The sequence below is a fragment of the Blennius ocellaris genome (genome assembly GCF_963422515.1).
Source record: "Blennius ocellaris genome assembly, chromosome: 1".
NCBI lineage: Eukaryota > Metazoa > Chordata > Actinopteri > Blenniiformes > Blenniidae > Blennius > Blennius ocellaris.
The window spans coordinates 32501124-32520311 of record NC_137650.1 but is presented as its reverse complement, the minus strand read 5'-3'; the positions used below and the strand labels follow the sequence as shown (position 1 = coordinate 32520311).

The 19188-nt window shown below is 49.7% G+C and overlaps 1 protein-coding gene across 1 annotated transcript in view; it reads left to right on the top strand.

Moving 5' to 3' along the window:
* The window catches only part of herc1 (HECT and RLD domain containing E3 ubiquitin protein ligase family member 1), a 60473-nt gene that overhangs the window by 28575 nt on the left and 12710 nt on the right, over positions 1-19188 (top strand). Inside the window, 29 exon segments of the mRNA XM_080500080.1 lie at positions 6-112; positions 1002-1112; positions 1773-1943; positions 2703-2942; positions 3923-4006; positions 4167-4720; positions 5383-5971; positions 6053-6329; positions 7003-7213; positions 7338-7504; positions 7716-7832; positions 8105-8348; positions 8583-8701; positions 8860-9113; positions 9974-10242; positions 11342-11394; positions 11882-11955; positions 11957-12007; positions 12009-12084; positions 12744-12918; positions 14073-14340; positions 14913-15126; positions 15554-15762; positions 16757-16884; positions 16971-17107; positions 17285-17485; positions 18441-18571; positions 18704-18921; positions 19014-19134. Of these exon segments, the coding sequence (XP_080356206.1) occupies positions 6-112; positions 1002-1112; positions 1773-1943; positions 2703-2942; positions 3923-4006; positions 4167-4720; positions 5383-5971; positions 6053-6329; positions 7003-7213; positions 7338-7504; positions 7716-7832; positions 8105-8348; positions 8583-8701; positions 8860-9113; positions 9974-10242; positions 11342-11394; positions 11882-11955; positions 11957-12007; positions 12009-12084; positions 12744-12918; positions 14073-14340; positions 14913-15126; positions 15554-15762; positions 16757-16884; positions 16971-17107; positions 17285-17485; positions 18441-18571; positions 18704-18921; positions 19014-19134 (5570 nt within the window).

The window sequence follows — 19188 nt, the reverse complement described above, 5'->3', positions numbered from 1 at the left end:
TGCAGGCGTCCCTCTGGTGGGAAACCTGAGGACTCGGCTGCTCGCTCTCCACGTGCTGGAGGCCGTGCTGCCGGCGTGCGAGGCCAACATGGAGGACGACCAGATGACTCAGGTTCAAATCAAGTTTTATTTCTATGGATCCAAATCCAGCCGTCATTTCAGGGCAGGACAAAATCACCAGTTAAACATGTTTGTAGAAAGGAAAAACTTCTTTTTAACAATAAGGCTGAGTCTCAATTCTCCCCCTCAGCCCTTCATCTTAGCCCTACCCCTTTGAAATGCGCATTCAGGAGAGTCTGAGGGGTGAGGGGAAGGGCTGTTCACCCCTCGAGGCGAAGCGTTTACAGATGCACACTTTAAACAGAGGGTTATGAGGACATGGCGCCGAAGGACTCGCATTTCACATATATACGCTTCTAAAGTTATATAAACCTGTTGTGCTTTATTCTAGTAAGAACGGCAGTAGCGCTGCCGTATGGAGCTTCCATGTGTATTTGTTTGGTAGAGACCGTGTTTATAACATTTTATTATTACACTGTATAGTTCCAAGTTTGTTTTGGAGACAGATGGCTAAGGGGTAGGCGGCGGATGAAGGGGTTGGAGAGGGCTAAGGGGTAGGCGTAGGGCTAAGGGGTTGGGTGAGGGCTATGGGGTAGGTGTAGGGCTAAGGGGTAGGCGGATGGCTAAGGGATAGGCGGAGGGCTTAAGGGGTAGGCGGAGGGCTTAAGGGGTAGGCGGAGGGCTAAGGGGTAGGCGGAGGGCTTAAGGGGTAGGCGGAGGGCTAAGGGGTAGGCGGAGGGGTAAGAATAGAATTGGGATTGGCCCTTAGAAACCTTCCGTCCGAACGGGACTCGAGAGATAAAGACCGTCTGCTGGTCTGGTTGGTGGTTTTTTTGGGGCGATAAGAGAGAGAAAAGCAGAAGACGGACGGACTGATCGTTGCGAGGGATTGAAACCCCGCCTCCTTAACGTGCCGCTGACCAGGTCCCGTCTCCTTTCAGGTGGTGGAGCGCCTGTTTGCCCTGCTGTCCGACTGCATGTGGGAGGCTCCCGTCGCTCAGGCCAAACACTCCATCCAGATCAAGGAGAAGGTTCAGGAGCTCAAACTGCAGGTCTGCACCGTCACCTTCCTCATCTGTGGAGAAAAGTGAAAACACATCGTTTTTTTTTCCTTCAGAGAAGTTTTGGTTTTTCACCACAATGTTTTTTTAAAATGATGTGTGAGCACCCAAAACACATCGAAGTTTTGTGGTTCTTTTGGGGAGATTTGGCTCTAACGGTTCTTTACAGTGTAATGAGAGAAACCTTTAAAGTTACAGTGGAGTTTTTAATAATATCACTTGGAATTTCTGCTTCTTCTGCACTTGAACTAAAGTGAATGACGTCAGATGATGTTCATTTCAAAATATCTCGCACTGCCGCCACCCGTCATGAGAAATGTATTGACACAAGGCTCCATCTGTCCACCGCAGAGTTCAACTTTTCTTTACAATCATAAACGGTCTTTAGGTTTGAAGGAAATCAAGGTCCTTGGGAAGTGGCATAAAGTTCCTCGTCAAATTATTTTTCAGTTTGAGTTTCATCCGACAAAAAAACATATCTGTTTAACTCGGACTTTCCTATTTGGAAAAAAAAAACTTCTTTCAAGCACCCCGAACCTAAGCAGTGGCGAGAACCTTGATTCCGGCTGTTCTCGCGAAAGGGGGAAACGTTCCCGGCGAGACTTGTGGTCTGACGTTCTGTTCGCCCCCCCCCCCCCCCCCCCCCCCCAGGGCGACGCCGAGGAGGAAGACGAGAACCTCCCCATCCAGGAAGTGTCCTTCGACCCGGAGAAGGTCCAGTGCTGCGTGGTGGAGAACGGCCAGGGCCTGACGCACGGCAGCGGGGGCAAAGGTTACGGCCTGGCCTCCACCGGCATCTCCTCCGGCTGCTACCAGTGGAAGGTAGGAGCCCTGAAGCCACCTTCACCTCCTCACGTCTTCTTCTTCTTCTTCTTCTTCTGCTGAAGAGCAGCTTCAGCAACAGACTGATTGAACCCCGCTGCTCTAAGGAACGTTACAGGAAGTCCTTCCTCCCTGCGGCAATAAGACTTTTTAAATCTTCTACCTCCGCCAGAGCCTCAATCATCACCACCTGGACTAAATTACATTGATACTTATATTATATCATATATTTCATATTGCATATTGCATGTACATATACATATATTTATACATGTGCAAGTACACTATTCCTATTGGTATTATTATTATTATGATTATTATAAGTATACTATTCCTATTGGTATTATTATTATTATTACTGATATATATATATATATATATATATATAGTTGTTATTGTTATTTTATTGCTACCATTATTAGTAGTACTATACACGAGTATTATACACTATTACACATTGTTATTATCTGGATTATTGTTATTATTATTATATAATGCCTACTTCTAGTGGCTCTGCCACTGCACCTTACTATTTATTTATCTTGCTTTTATCTCGTGCTTATTTCTAAGTGCCCATGTTCCGTTCTGTGCTTTACTTTATGTCTTACACCCAGATATTTTTATATTTTACTTTTATTACTATTCTATTGTATTTTATAATATTCGTATGTACCAGATTGCTGCAACAAGACAATTTCCCTTCGGGGATGAATAAAGTAATTATCTATCTATCTATCTGTCTATCTTTCTCCCCCTCAGTTCTACATCGTGAAGGAGAACCGGGGCAACGAGGGAACCTGCGTTGGCGTCTCCCGGTGGCCCGTCCACGACTTCAACCACCGCACCACGTCGGACATGTGGCTGTACCGGGCCTACAGCGGCAACCTGTACCACAACGGCGAGCAGACGCTGACGCTCAGCAGCTTCACGCAGGGAGACTTCATCACCTGCGTGCTGGACATGGAGGCCAGGACCGTCTCCTTCGGCAAGAACGGCGAGGTGAGAGAGGTCGACCGCGTCGTCGCTCTGTCGTCGGAGCTGTACGAGATTAACGAAACAACTGTTCCCATTTCAAAGTTTATTCCGTCTTAAAGTGGGACGTCGTCTTATCCGACGTGTTCCTTTCATGTTTTAATTGAATGTCTAACTGCTGACAAGTTATTCTCCAGACTTAAAGATTTCGTACACAGTTTTTTTTCCCCTTCCTTTCAAAATAAATGCTTCCTCTTTGGTCTCGCCAACGACTTTTTAAATTCCGCTAATGGTGGGACTCAATTCTGCCTTCTATTAGAAACAAAAGGAATGTTTAAAAGATGGATTAACTAGACCAGGGGTGTCAAACATGTGGCCCGGGGGCCAGAATCGGCCCGCCAGAGGCTTTAATCCGGCCGCCATGTGATTTTTTTTTTTTTTTTTTTTTTAAGTATTAAATATGAAAACTGACAGAGGCTGATCTAAAAACACTAGATTGGCAAAAATGACATTCAAAAGCGCCCTTGGTCAGAATTTGACCCCTGACATTAATGCATCTGTGGAGGTCACATGACGCAATGCCTTTCACAATAAAACAATAAGCCCAACTTATGTGACATGATACTTTAAACTCCAAACAATTTCCAGATGACAAATTGTTTTAATCCTGAATAAAAATACGATATCCAGATACAGGTGACTGAGGGTTTTGTTTTTTTTTGCAAAAATAATAATAACTGAAATATGTATATTTCAGAATAGACTGGCAAATTCTTGCAGTTACAAAAGGATCCAAAGAAGGAAAGACTTTGCATTTGTCCGTATCTGCAGTTTAATATGATATCTTGGACTTGTTGGCCCTCCAGAGGACAGATCAGGGTGGATGTGGCCCCTCAACTGAAATCAGTTTGACACCCCTGAACTAGACTGTAGGAAATGTGAGGATGACGGTGTTTCTGGAGTGCGTTTGTGTTTTTTTAATAAACCGATCATTTCCATGTTCGCAGGAGCCGAAGTTGGCCTTCGAGGACGTGGACGCGACGGAGCTGTATCCCTGCGTGATGTTCTACAGCAGCAACCCTGGAGAGAAGGTCTTCAAAAAACATGCTTTTAAAAACACATTTTTAAAAGAGGTGTATCCCTGCGTGATGTTCTGCGGCAGTAAATCCACGAAACACTAAACTGTTCAAAGAAGCAATGAGGGAAGACTTTAAATAACTTTAAAACGCGTCGCTCTGTTGTTTCCCGCAGGTGAGGATCTGCGACATGCAGATGCGCGGGACCCCCCGGGACCTCCTCCCGGGAGACCCGGTCTGCAGCCCGATGGCCACGGTCCTGGCCGAGTCCACCACGCAGCTGATCCGGATCCTGCACCGCACCGAGCTCTGGACGCACCGCATCAACAAGACCATGGTGGAGCGGCTGCACAAGATCAAGGCCTGCTTCTCCTCCCCCTCCCCCGCCACCGGGCAGCGGCTGAAGAAGAGCCGCTCCGTGCAGAGCCGCGAGGAGCACGACGCCCAGCGGGGGGAGGAGGCGGCGGCGGCGGGCCGGACGGAGGAGGAGCAGCGGGGGCGCCACGGCCGGCAGCACGGCCTCGGGGATCTGTCGGAGCCCCACCTCCGGACGCTGTGCACCGACGTCTGGCCGGTGCTCGCCGTCATCGGCGGCGCAGACGCCGGGCTGCGCGTCGGCGGGCGGTGCGTGCACAAGCAGACGGGCCGGCACGCCACGCTGCTGGGCGTGGTCAAGGAGGGCAGCACCTCGGCCAAGGTGCAGTGGGACGAGGCCGAGATCACCATCAGGTAACTCACCAAACGTCACGTCGTACGTGCACGTTCCCCTCTGCTCGCATTTCACGCAGACGCTCAGGCTCCGCCTCCTTCTCCAGATGCAGAAATACTGCTGCCGCTGTCGTAACTCGCTTTTCTGCACATTCTGCTCAGTAGCTGGACGATAACAACGATATTTTCTGTTCATAATCTGATTTGTAAGAAACAGAAAACATCGTTCCTGCAAAAGTTTCTGTACGTCGGCTTCAGCCTCCATGTTTCCTCCTCCCCCTCTTCCTGCTCCTCCTCCTCCCCCTCTGCATGCTGTCCTCCTCCTCCTCTTCCTCTCTCCTCCTCCTCCCCCTCCTCCTCCCCCTCTGCATGCCGTGCTCCTCCTCCTTCTCCTCCTCCTCCTCGTCCTCCTCCTGCTCTTCCTCCTCTTCCTCTCTCCTCCTCCTCCTCCTCTTCCTCTCTCCTCCTTCTACTCCTCTTCCTCTCTCCTCCTCCTCTTCCTCTCTCCTCCTCCTCGTCCTCGTCCTCCTCCTCCTCCTCCTCCCCCTCCTCCTCCCCCTCCCCCTCTGCATGCCGTGCTCCTCCTCCTTTCCTCCTCCTCTCCCTCACTTTGTGTTTCCTTCCTTCTCCACTCACTCTCCTCCCCCCCCGGATTAAAGCTTCCCAACTTTCTGGTCACCTAGCGACACGCCGCTCTACAACCTGGACCCGTGCGAGCCGCTGCCGTTCGACGTGTCCCGCTTCCGCGGCCTGACGGCGGCGCTGCTCCTGGACCTCACCTACCTGACCAGCATCCACGAGGAGGCGGCCGCCAAGCTGGGCGCCCGCCGCCACGACAAGAAGCACCGCAACGCCGCCTCCACCGGCCACGAGCCCGCCGGCGAGGAGCGGGCCGGCGACGATGGGCCGAGGGACGCCGCCGCCGCCGCCTCCGACCTGCGCGTGTCCCACAGCCTGGACGAGGTCAAGGCACACGCCGCGCCCAACTCCAAGTCCGAGAGCGAGATCTCCTCCTCCGCGGCGGCGGCGGGAGGGCTGGGCGAGGGCCTGTTCGCTGCCGGGCCACCGCCGCACGCCGCCGCCGAGGGCGGCAGGAGGAAGGGCCACGACCACGGCGCCCGCGGCCACGAGGCGCCGCCGCTGCCGTCCTGCGTCGCCACGCAGTCCGAGATCCACGCCGTGCAGCTGTCCTACCTCTACCTGGGGGCCATGAAGACGCTGAGCGCCCTGCTGAGCTGCAGCAAGTACGCGGAGATGCTGCTCATCCCCAAGGTATCGCGCAGACGACGAGTAGAAGTACTTTTAATAGTTACTGTCGTTTCAGAATAATAAGACTCCTCCTCTGTCCTCCAGGTGTTGCCGGACGCCGCGGCCAGCGGCCACAACGCCGACCTGAACGCGGGGCCGGGTGCGGGCCCGCCGGCGGCCTCGTCCCCGGCGTGCCAGGAGGAGGTGGAGATGCGCGCGGCGCTGCAGTTCCTCATGAGGCACATGGTGAAGCGGGCCGTGATGCGCTCGCCCATCAAGCGGGCGCTGGGCCTGGCCGACCTGGAGCGGGCGCAGGCCATGATCTACAAGCTGGTGGTGAACGGGCTGCTGGAGGAGCCCAGCGGGGGCAAAGCCAGAGCCGGTGAGGGGGGGACGGGCTTTTATTATCAACACGGGTGTCGGCACGGTTCCCCCCCAAAAAAAAGGCATTTTCCCCATCATTTCCATGGAAACAAAGAAGACGAATGGAGGACGAAGCGTCTTCTGCTTCCTCAAACATGTTCCAGACGGGGTCACCGATGGCAGAACGACACATTCTGTGTCTTCTTCATCAATCACTGAGTTTGAAATGATGATGATGATGAAATATCGTTAAATTCAGCCTCTTCGTCGTCAAAACTCTGATCCTCCATAATGGAAACACAACTTGGGCGTGTGCACAACTCGTGACGTCACTCTATTATTGTCAGAAGCTCCGCCCAGCAGCGAAAATACCGCTGTTTATCGGCTATTTTCTCACAGATTGCCGTGTTTTAACATTTTACCCTCGGACCAGTTAGCATAAATAATGTCCCTAGAAGCGACAGCCAGAGTGTTTTGGAGGTCGAATTTTCATTTCACTAGGACTTTAAGTTTTCTTCCTTTTCTGTCGTCCTTTAAACAAACTCACAAAATGCGGCAAAAGTTTTCCATTTTCAGTTGAACATGTTGTCATGACGTTGACTTGAGTTGATTTTCTCTCCGTTATCTGATATTTGTTGTTTTTCAGGCTTCGGGGTCGTTTGTGTTGAGGTTTGTTTTTCCTCCTTCCTCAGGGGTGAAGAGTGAACCTGAGGGTGAGGCGGAGGGGGTGGAGGGGGAGCCCTCGGCTCAGACCCCCATCACCACCAGCCCCTCGGCCTCCAGCACCACCTCCTTCATGAGCTCCTCCCTGGAGGACACCACCACCGCCACCACGCCCGTCACCGACACCGAGACGGTGCCGGCGTCCGAGTCCCCGGGCGTGATGCCGCTGAGCCTGCTCCGGTCAGAGTGGACACACACACACACACACACACACACACACACACACACACACACACACACACACACACACACACACACACACTGATGCATCTCCATCTAACAACGTCGTCTCCGTCTCCCACAGGCAAATGTTCTCCAGCTACCCCACCACCACCCTGGTGCCCAGCCGCCGCGCTCAGACGCCGCCCGTCTCCTCCCTGCCCACGTCCCCCTCTGACGAGGTGGGACGGAGACAGAGCCTCACCTCCCCCGACTCCCAGCCCAGCAGGCCGCAGAACAGGACAGGGACCTGTGAGGACACACACACATACACACACACACACACACACACACACACACACACACACACACACACACACACACACACACACACACCTTAAAGACACGTTCAAAGTAACAGAGTGTAAACAGATTTGACTTTGTCTTCCTGACATCCTGATTTCTCGCCGTTCTCCTGATGTCCTCCTGATGTCCTCCCTCTGCTCCGGCCTTTGTCTCTCAGCCCTGTCGGATCCCAGCAGCAGACTGTCCACGTCTCCCCCGCCGCCCGCCATCGCCGTCCCGCTGTTGGAGATGGGCTTCTCCCTGCGGCAGATCACCAAAGCTCTGGAAGCCACCGGTGAGGAAACACTCCGACCCTTGTTCTTCCCTCAATGTTTGGATCTTCATGAACTATTTCTAACTCCTATAGTTAGAGTTAAATGTTTTTACTTCAAAATAATCTTTTAATAGCTGTGATACCAGCTCAAATTACATTTTTAATTTAACAATAATCATAAGGAAGGTTTTGTTGTAGTACCTCTCTTGTGCACCGGGGGCAGCGTTGAGCGCCGCGTATTTACAGCTTTTTACAGCCTTCCACACAAAATGACGTTCTCCCTTCCGTCTCAGGCGCCCGGGGAGAAGCGGACGCCCAGAACATCACCGTCCTCGCCATGTGGATGATCGAGCACCCCGGCACGGAGGAGGAGGAGCGCGAGGAGTCGCACCGAGGGGGCTCGGAGTCCTCGTCCTCCTGCCCGGGAGCCATGGCGTCCTCCGGCGGGAAGTCGGGGGAGCGCGGCTCGTACCTGTGCTCGCCCGGAGACATCGCCAGCGCCGACGCCTCGGAGATGGAGGAGGGCTTCAGTGAGAGGTGAGGCCTGTCTGTCTTCGCGGTGGACGCTGTCCTCCCGTGAAGGACGTCCCGACTGCCGTCACAGGACACACACAAAAAAAATCATCCTTTATTACAGATACAAGCTGAGCACATTGTTTTTTAATAAGAAAAGATGGCGACGGATGGACAGACGGCGAGATATGAGGTGTGTTTGTCCTCACTGCTACCTTATTGTCCCCCCGTCCCCCTGTCCCCCCCAATTCTCTCCAGTCCCGAGTGTCTGGATCAGGACGCCTCGGGCTCTAACGGAGCCCCACTCAGAACCCGGGCCGCCGTTGGGCGCAAACACCGCTTCGACCTGGCCGCCCGCACACTGCTGGCCCGCGCTGGTGAGTAAAGTCAACGCACCCATCCTGCCCATCAGCCTCTCTCCATCTTCACCTGTTGAAATGGAGGGATGAGTGAGGGAGGGAGGGATGGGTGGATTTTGGATGGTTGTTGGGCGCCCCTCACCCCACCCGTCTCTCCACCCTCCCCCACCCCCCAGCCGGCCTGTACCGCTCAGTGCAGGCCCATCAGAGCCAGGCCCGGCGGGAGGTGTCGTCCCTGCAGCAGCAGCAGCAGCAGCAGCAGCAGCAGCAGCAGCAGGACCCGGGGGCTCTGTACGACTTCAACCTGGACGAGGAGCTGGAGATGGACCTGGACGAGGAGACCATGGAGGCCATGTTCGGCCAGGACCTGGCCAGCGACTCCGACATTCTGGGAATGTGGATCCCGGAGGTACTGGACTGGCCAACATGGGTGTGTGTGCCTTTAAGCTACTGGCAGAACGCCGCCATCATCCCCCCCGACTCTCCCCCCTCCCCCAACTCCCTGCTCCTACCCCGACTTACCACCCCCCCCCCCCCCCCCCCCCCCCCCCACGACTCACTGCTCTTCTTCATCTGGCTTGGCTGATTTCACCTGCATGAGATGAAACTATACAGCTTTTTTCTTTTTTTTTTTCAGTAAACGTCACGTACAGGTAAACTAGTGTGTGTTCATACATGCGTCACATCGTACCGTCGGGAACGTCTCAATTTTAACGGACAGAGTGACGATATTGTCACGTAAAAAAGAGGTAAATTCAGACGGTTCTCTATTTCCAATATTTGAATCCCGACATTTTCAGATCCTGGAATGATGAAATTAGTTTTGGAGCTCCTCAGGGAACTGGTCTAGGTCCTTGTTCTTTTTTTTTTCTCCCCGTTCCTATTTGTTAATAATTTTGCCTGTTTGCTAGAAACAAATAGCAAGCAACAAATCACATTATCGCCATAGAATTTCACATTAACATTTCGTTTACGATTGTTTTTATAACCAATAATACGTGAGATTTTTATGCTTTTAACCGTACAGCAAATATGATCCCGTGCACTGTGCTTTTGAACGCAGCATCATATAAAAAAAAAAATGTTGCAACAGCGACACTCACTGGTTGTTTTTAGCGTGACAAAAAGACAAGGTCCGACGGAGACGTTTTCCACTAACGCTACTAACCTTTCCTCGGCTGCCCTGAAGTCATTAACCCGCCTCATCCCACGCGTCGGTGCACGTCCCCTGTCTGTCTCCGTCCTCTCGCGTTGCGGTAACGGTCCTTTGTCCCCCCCTCCCCCTCCCAGCACGTGTGCGAGACGGACGACCGGGACGAGGTGGTGGTGTGCGAGCTGTGCGAGGCCAACGTGGCCAACTTCAACCAGCACATGAAGAAGAGCCACCCGGGCTGCGGGCGCAGCGCCAACCGGCAGGGTTACCGCAGCAACGGCTCCTACGTGGACGGCTGGTTCGGCGGCGAGTGCGGCAGCGGCAACCCGTACTACCTGCTGTGCGGCAGCTGCAGGGAGAAGTACCTGGCCATCAAGAGCAAGGCCAAGGTCCCGGTGGTGGAGAGGTGTGTGGGGGGGGGGCGATTCTGCCTCTAATGACGAATGATGGAAGAACTTCCAGATGTTAAAAAACTTCCAGATGTTACAATTTTTTTTTTTTTACAAAATGTCCACTTTTTAAATTCGTACGTCGAGTCAGGAATTAAGTTCACTTAAGTCCATTATGCCTTAAGTTTGTTCTTAAGTATTTGGCTTTCTTCTTTTCTGAAGAAACTTCCAGATGTTATAAAACTTCCAGATGTTAAAAAAAAAATTTCGTACAAAATGTCCACTTTTTAAATTCGTACGTCGAGTCAGAAATTTCTGCCAACAGAACAAGAAAATTTTACTAAATAAGAAAATAATTCTTCCTCAGTTGTGCTCTAATGACGAATGATCGAAGAACTTCCAGATGTAGAAAAAAAAAAAATGATGTACAAAATGTCCACTTTTTAAATTCGTACGTCGAGTCAGGAATTAATTCACTTAAGTCCATTGCGCCTTTAGTTTGTTCTTAAGTATTTGGCTTTCTTCTTTTCTGGCAGTAGGTTTATACGACGTACCTTTGACATGTTTCAGTGGCATTCTGCCATCTTTACTTTATAAATTCCCCCGGAAAAAAATATACTAAAACAAGAAAATTGATACTGAAAATAAGCAAAATGATCTGCCGACAGAAAAAGAAAATTTGACTAAATAAGAAAATAATTCTCGCCCCATATGACCCAGCGTGATCTTGAAAATAGCATTTTTGGACTCAAAACAAGTATTATTATCATGTGTTATTATTTTCAAATCTTAAAATAAGAAGATTGGACTTAAAATGAGAAAAACTTAGTGCTTAGAACTAGTTTTTAATACTCAACGCCAAGACCATTCTCGCTAATAAGGAAATAAAAGTAATAATCATCTTAAAACTAGAATAATCTTAGCGGACAATTTTGTTTTAAGCAAAAATGACTTATTAGTCAAAAAACAAGTTTTCACTTAATTTAACAAAGTATATCTTGCCTAGATTTTACTTCTTGCAGTGTGGTGGTGTGTTGTGTCTCTGAGCTCCATGGAGATTTCAAGTCTTTTCTTGGCCTAACTGTTTTTTTTTTTTTAAATCCGTTTGGTTTCCAGGTACAAGGGTCAGGCTCCAGACCTCCTGGGGAAGCAGGATAGCGTCTACGAAGGTAACGCTTTTCAGAGTCAGAGTCGCTTGGAATCCAGCCAATCACATATTGACTCGTGAATTATAAATCTCGATGTCCGATTGGCTGTTTAAATTTGAACCACATCAGTGAAAATTGAAACTCAATTTGAACGTTATATCTGACATTATTATTTCTATAATCCGGTGTATTTGAATTTTGTATTTCTGTTTTTGTTGCTTTGCTACAGTATATTCAGAATTTTTTTTTTTTTTTTACTTTTTAACAAGTTAAAAACACATAAAAAGCCAAACTCTGTCTTATTTTATGTATTTGTTTTAATTTTAAATTGTCTCATTTTAATTGAACTCTTTTCATCAACTGTCTGTATTTTGTGTCGTCACTTTGCCTCTGATTCTCCTAAAGTTTTTTTTTTAATGTCTAAAAGTAGGTTCCTATTATTCACTGCCCCCGTCTTTGTCCCTCTCTCTCATTCTCTCTCTCTCTCTCTCTCTCTCGCCCCCTGCAGAGGACTGGGACATGCTGGACGTGGACGAGGACGACAAGTTGACGGGCGAGGAGGAGTTCGAGCTCCTCTCTGGCCCCGCTGGGTCTGAGCGAGCGTCGCCTCGTCCCCGAGGCCGTCCAGTTCCCGGGACAGCGACCCGCTGGGGGCCTCCGTCGCCATGGTGACGGCCACAAACAGCATGGAGGAGACGCTGCTGCAGATCGGTCCGTTAACAATGCCGCCTTTTAATACGTCTCACTGGTCAGGAATCAAACCGTACGAGGAACTTTCCGGAACGTTTTCCAGACAGAATTTCTCCTTTTCGAACGAGTTAATAAGAAATAAAAGTTAATAATTAATTGACCAGCTGCCACTGGATTTAAATTTCAAGTTTTATTATTCTTATTATTTGCCTGTAAATATTTAAAACGGAATCAACTGAAGCTTTGGATTTATCATCAACCCGTCCAAACTTGATAGGAAACTATGTTAAAACCAGTCGGTTTGAAAACCAGTTCAAATACTGGTCCCAGTCTGAACCTGGTCCAAGTTTACAAGGTGACACTGGAACCAGAAGAATAATTAAAAACGGGTTCCGACAACTTTACTCGTCCCGAGAAGTGCAATTCATTTGTAGCTGTGTGTTTTTTACATTCAAGCATTAATTCAGTCAATGAATAGATAATGAGAATGAAGTTTCCAGGAACAGGTTAAATTCCAGCTATAAGATGCAATGTAAACGTTCTCTCTCTCTCTCTCTCTCTCTCTCTCTCTCCCCCCCCCTCTCTCCCTCTCTCTCTCTCTCTCTCTCTCTCTCTCTCTCTCTCTCTCTCTCTCTCTCTCTCTCTCTCTCTCGCTCTCTCGCCCCCCCCCCCCCCCCCAGGCTGTCAGACCTCAGTGGACAAGTCCTCCTCGGGTCGTGTTACCCTCGGTGAACAGGCGGCGGCGCTGCAGAACCCTCACGACCGTGTGATGGCCCTGAGGAGAGTGACGGCCGCAGCCCAGGTCCTCTTGGCCCGGACCATGGTGATGCGGGCTCTGTCCCTGCTGTCCGTCAGGTAACCATGACGACCGTACAGACGAGCTCAGCCTAGAGACCGCTGGCGGTGGAGCCTCCTTTAATCGGCAAACAGCAGCGTCGAGCATCTTCTCAGATTAATTAGTTGTTAGTAACTTTTTTCCAATGTTAACGGATGGAGAAATTTTGAACTCGCTACAACTTCTTCAAATCTCTACCGATTTCAGCCATTCATCTTCAAACTGTTCAACTTTTTCAACAGTTGCAACGGTTTTAACTTTTTGAAACTTGTGCAACTTTTTAAAACTTTTTCAACTTGTTGACACTTTTTCAACTGTTTGACACTTTTTCAACTGTTTCAACTTTTTGAAACTTGTTCAACTTTTTGAAACTTTTTCAACTTTTTGAAACTTTCAACTGTTTGACACTTTTTCAACTGTTTCAACTTTTTGAAACTTCTTCAACTTTTTGAAACTTTTTCAACTTTTTGAAACTTTTTCAACTGTTTGACACCTTTTCAACTGTGACACTTTTTCCAACTTTTTGACACTTTTTCAACTTTTTGACACTTTTTCAACTGTTTGACACTTTTTCAACTTTTTGAAACTTCTTCAACTTTTTGAAACTTTTTCAACTGTTTGACACTTTTTCCAACTTTTTGACACTTTTTCATCTGTTTGACACTTTTTCATCTGTTTGACACTTTTTCCAACTTTTTGACACTTTTTCAACTGTTGGACACTTTTTCAACCGTATAAAATTTTTCCAAATGTTTTAAGAAAGAGTTTAAAGACTGGCAGTTTAGGGTGAAGGGTGAAGAGGGGATGAAGAAGAGGGTAAAGAGCACAGACGAAATGTTTGAGAAAAGTTTAAAGCTGAGGGTTTAAAACAAAGTTTTAGGGCAAGGGATTACAGTCTACCTGCCGGCAGGCAGGCAGCAAAAAGCATTACAGTTTGCCAGCAGCATTCACACTATCATGCATTTGCCGCGGGAAATGCAGATCATCTAGTTTTTTTTGTCCCCCCTATAGTATGTTTATAACTACACTTCTCTCTCTCTCTCCCCTCTCTCTCTCTCCACCTCTCTCCCCCTCCCTCTCTCTCTCTCTCTCTCTCTCTCTCTCTCCTCCCCCCCCCCCCCCCTCTCTCTCCCCCTCTCTCTGTCTCTCTTGCTCCCCCCCCCCCCCCTCTCAGCGGGTCGAGCTGCAGCCTCGCCGCCGGCCTCGAGTCCCTCGGCCTCACCGACATCCGGACTCTGGTCCGGCTCATGTGTCTGGCGGCGGCGGGCCGCGCCGGACTCTCCACCAGCCCCACGGCGGGCTCGGGTCACTCCGACCGACCCCGGGGGGCCGCCAAGGCCAGCAAGCCCATCTCCTGCCTGGCGTACCTCAGCACGGCGGTGGGCTGCCTGGCCTCCAACAGTCCCAACGCCGCCAAGCTGCTCGTGCAGCTCTGCACACAGGTGATCCAGGAATACAAGAAGCGTCGTGTTGTGTTTCATTCTTCACCAGCAAAACCTCATTTTCTCATAGTAGCTTTTTGATATTTACTCTATTCATTAAAAAAAAAAAAAAAAAAACTATTACTTTAAATCAAGTCATTAAACTCCTCTATAACCAATGGAAGTAAAGGAAACTAAACTTTTAGAAACCAGTTTGAACCCCAGCAAGGAACTTATCTACGGAAGAGGATTAGGGCCACTGTGGAAAATAAAACCCTGAGTTCTGACTTTTTTTTTCACAGAATTCTGACTTTTAAACTCAGAATTCTGACTTTTAAACTCACAATTTTGACTTTCAAACTCACAATTTTGACTTTTAAATTCAAAATTCGGACTTTTAAACTCAGAATTCTGACTTTTAAACTCAGAATTTGGACTTTTAAACTCAGAATTTTGACACTCGTGAAGAATCTGTGAACTTTTTACTTGCCGGACAGAAAAACTACAAGCTGAAGCCGCTCAGCTTGGACGTTATTAACCGCATATCGACCTGTCTTCTGCTGCGTCTTTCTCTCTTCCTGTCCACACCTCAGAACCTGATCTCCGCCGCCACCGGCATGAACCTGACCACGGTGGACGACCCCATCCAGAGGAAGTTCCTGCCCAGCTTCCTGCGCGGCGTGGCCGAGGAGAACAAGCTCATCACCTCCCCGAACTTCGTGGTGACGCAGGCCCTGGTGGCCCTGCTGGCCGACAAGGGCGCCCGGCTGCGGCCGGCGTACGACAAGGCCGACCTGGAGAAGAGAGGTCTGTTAGGCCAAGGTCACCTTCACGTCACATTTCTTCAGATGCTGTTCATTTTTTTTTAATCAATTTAGTTGTTAATTTTCACCAAATATCACAGTTGATTCATTCATTTTTGGTTTCTTTTAATATGTAACATTGAATTTCATTGTTTTTTTTTAAAACAACATTAATACAAGAACTCCCAAAAAGTAGATCGACCAACAAATTAGTCCCTCTGAAGGACCAATGTTCTGGTTTTCGGAGTCTTGGCACCAGCCCAGTGACCCGACGAAGCTAAAAACCTTGAAATGTTCATCTTCTGGCTGTTCTTGGTTCCTGTCACTCACCGGTCACCCCCCCCCCCCCTCCCTGTCATCTCTTGTTCTGTGTCGAGCAGGTCTAATTGCGCATTTGTATGCCCATCCTTCCCATAACCCCTCCGCTGTAGGGCCCCTGGAGCTGGCCAACGCTCTGGCGGCCTGCTGCCTGTCGTCCCGCCTGTCCTCGCAGCACCGCCAGTGGGCGGCGCAGCAGCTGGTGCGCACGCTGGCCGCCCACGACCGCGACAACAACCAGAGCCGCCCGCAGACCTTCGCCGACATGGCGGGGGACCTGCGGAAGTGCTCCTTCATCAAGCTGGAGGCCCACCAGAGCAGGGTGAGCAGCGGGTTGGTCCGACTCCCTGTGTGGGACTAATGAAACAGCCTTAGCGTCACCACAGACAGTGATTTTAGATTTGCTAAACAGATCAATGGCGTTTTAAAATCGGGCTTTTATCATCTTCGACTTTTATCCAAAGTTAAGCCGTTTTTATCGTTTAATCTTTTTGAGCAAGTCGTGCATGCTTTTATTTCTTCTCGTTTGGACGACTGCAACGCACTTTATTCGGGCATTAGCCACAAAGCACGAACTGAAGCAGCTCCAGTTAGAAAAGATCAACATTTCTATACAACATGAAACTTGTTCAACTTTTTGAAACTTGTTCAACTTTTTGAAACTTGTTCAACTTTTTGAAACTTTTTTCTACTTTTTCAACTGTTTGACACCTTTTTAACTGTTTGACACTTTTTTAACTGTTTGACACTTTTTCAATGTGACACTTTTTAAAAAGGTTCAAAAATTGGCACGATTTTCAAAAAGTTGCTTTTTTAACAAGTTGCACAATTTTCAAAAAGTTGCACACTTTTAAAAAGTTAAAAAAATGTAAACTCTCACTCCAGACCAGAGACGGCCGACAGGGCAAAGCATTACAGTCTACCTGCCGCAAGCAAGCAGCAAAAAGCATTACAGTTTGCCACCAGCATTCACACTATCATGCATTTGCCGCGGGAAATGCAGATCATCTAGTTTATTTTATTGTTCTTTATTTTATTGCTTTTTAAGCATTTTTATATTTCTATTTATTCTTTTTAATTGTTTTATTCTTATTTGTATTTTTTTTTAATGTGTTTGTAGTTTTTAATCTGTTTTTATTTTTATTTTATGGTTTTATACTTATTTAGTGTTGGAGCTAATTTGCGTTGTTTTAGTTTTATTGTTTTTATGTGCCGTCTCATGTGCAGCACTTTGGAAACGCTTTGTTGTTAAAATGTGCTATATAAATCAAGTGGATTGGATTGGATTGAAACAACGCCCCCCTGTGGTGTGGCAGGTCATCACGTGCAGCTGGTGCAGTAAGAAAGGCCTGCTGGCCACCAACGGCACTGACGGGACGGTCCGAGTGTGGAACGTCACCAAGAGCCAGTACACGCTGCAGCAGACCTGCATCTTCAACAAAGAGTGAGCTCCTCTACACGCGGCGGCGCCGGTTCATAAAAAAGCGAGTTGTGGTTCTCACTCGGGGGGTTTTACTTTCCGTCTCTCAGCGACGGGTCCTCGGAGGAGGGCATGTCGGCCCTGGGCTCGCCCGGCGATCCCAGCCTGTCCCCTCTGGCCTGGAGCGTCACGGGGAAGTACCTCGCCTGTGCCATGGAGAAGATGGTGAACATCTGGCAGGTCAACGGTAAGAACTCGCGCTTCTGATGAATTCTGATGAACGTGATGAATTTAAATGAATATTTCCACTATAAGTTCACCTGGAGAGTCACGGAGATCACATCTGACCCGCGTATCGGCGGTTGTTTTGATAAAAAGAGGACTTTTCAGTGACCGGGGGGGAACTGTTGTCCCTCCCCTGTAGGTGGCAAAGGTCTCCTGGACGTCCAGCCTCACTGGGTTTCAGCGCTGGCGTGGCCCGAGGACGAGGCGGAGTCGCTGTGGTGCGGCGAGCCCAAGGACATGCTGCTGGTGGGCCGGATGGACGGGTCGCTGGGCCTCATCGAGGTGCTGGACTCGTCCAGCATGCACCGGACCGAGCTGGAGCACTGCTACAGGAAGGACGGTACGACCCCGGGGGGCCAGGTTCTCCCCCCCCCCCCCCCCCCCACTCCCCACCCTCACCCCCCCCCCCCCCCCCCCCCCCCCCCACCCCAGGGGCTGAACTGAGTCTGCACCCTACATTTGTTTCTTTTTATAGCTTGTAATGAAACCAAAATAGGGAAACAACATCTAGAACAGGGGTCGGCAACCTTTAATGCTCAAAGAGCCAGTTGGTCCCGTTTCCCACTGAACTCAACACCCAGAGAGCCGCAGTCCAACTCACCCATGAGCCCCAATGCCGACACTGTCACTCACAAAATCACTGTGATATTATGGTGAGTAAAGTCAAAGAAGCACGCTAGAGAAAAAGCTTATACTTTACAGATGTGCACATCAGTCTTTTATTTTGACACTCCGACAGGAAGACCATGCGAGGACGACACGACACACAAAACCTCCTTCACTGCTGGTTGACAACTTACAACTAATAAACTAAACTACATGAACTAAGCAACAAAAACACCATCATTACCAACACTACCAACCTAATATAACCCCCAATAATTACATTTAAAACACGACAAACAGAAACTCCCATAATGCAATTGCAGCTGTCGGCTCCTTTATCGCTACACGTTATTAAAATGGAAGATAAATGTGGGAGATCTGGGATTTTTAGAACCATGAGTGTGAGTGTTGTGGCTTTAATGTCCTGTAGTTGTTGTGTAATTCACTATAATTTGCCGTCACTCTCAACAAGTCTGCAATGAACCTCCCGGAATTGTCTGGGTGTGCTTTGCCTTACCTCCCATACCGCCCCGCTCCGGGGTGAGCTGCAGTGGGACGGAGGTTCAAGGAGGGACGAAAGAGCCACGGATTGCCGACCCCTGGTCTAGAAGTCCCCTGAAGCGACATCTAGCCGTAGAGTAAGAGCATTGAGAGTATTTGGAACTCATTCCTTTGGTTTCCCGTCTCAGTGGCAGTGATGCACATCGCCTGGTACAGCGAGGACAAGCCCTTCGCGGTGGGCTACGCCGACGGGAAGCTGCTGATCGGATCCAAAGAGCCTCTGGAAAAAGGAGCCTTCGTGGTCATCGACGCCCACAAGGTAACCGACGCCAGAGAGGCTGCGGGAGGGTCTGGACCTGACCGGGTCTAGACTGGGTGTCAGTGGCTGAGACTGTCTTCACACTCACATCCTGTCTCTGTCGTCCCCCCCACCCCTCCCCCACTTTTGCAGGAGTCCATCAGCAGCATGCGGTGGAGTCCCAACGGTCAGATCCTGTTGACATGTGCCAAAGAGGAGACGGTGAAGCTGTGGTCCGGTCCAGACTCGGACTCCAGGTCCGGGTCCGGCTGGCGCTGCCTGCAGAGCCTGAGACAACCGTCCCTGGTGAACGGCGTGGCGTGGTGCGGCCTGCAGGGACGGGGCCCCAAACCGCTCAGCATGCTGGCCATGTAGGGATCCGAGCGCTTCCGCCTATGTGTTTAAGGAATTCTCCCGTCTCTTACTACTTTATGACCCCCCCCCCCCCGTCGTCTGTCTCCAGATGCTGTCAGAACGGTCTGGTCTCCGTCTGGACCATCCCTCAGGAAGTCTCCAGCTTCCCTCAGCCTTGCTCGTCCAACTCTGAGGGCTGGTGGGAGAACGAGGTCAAAGCCAAGCTGACGGTAACTTCCCAGCTCCGCCGCCTCCGTCGCCTGTTCACACGGCAACGATTTCAA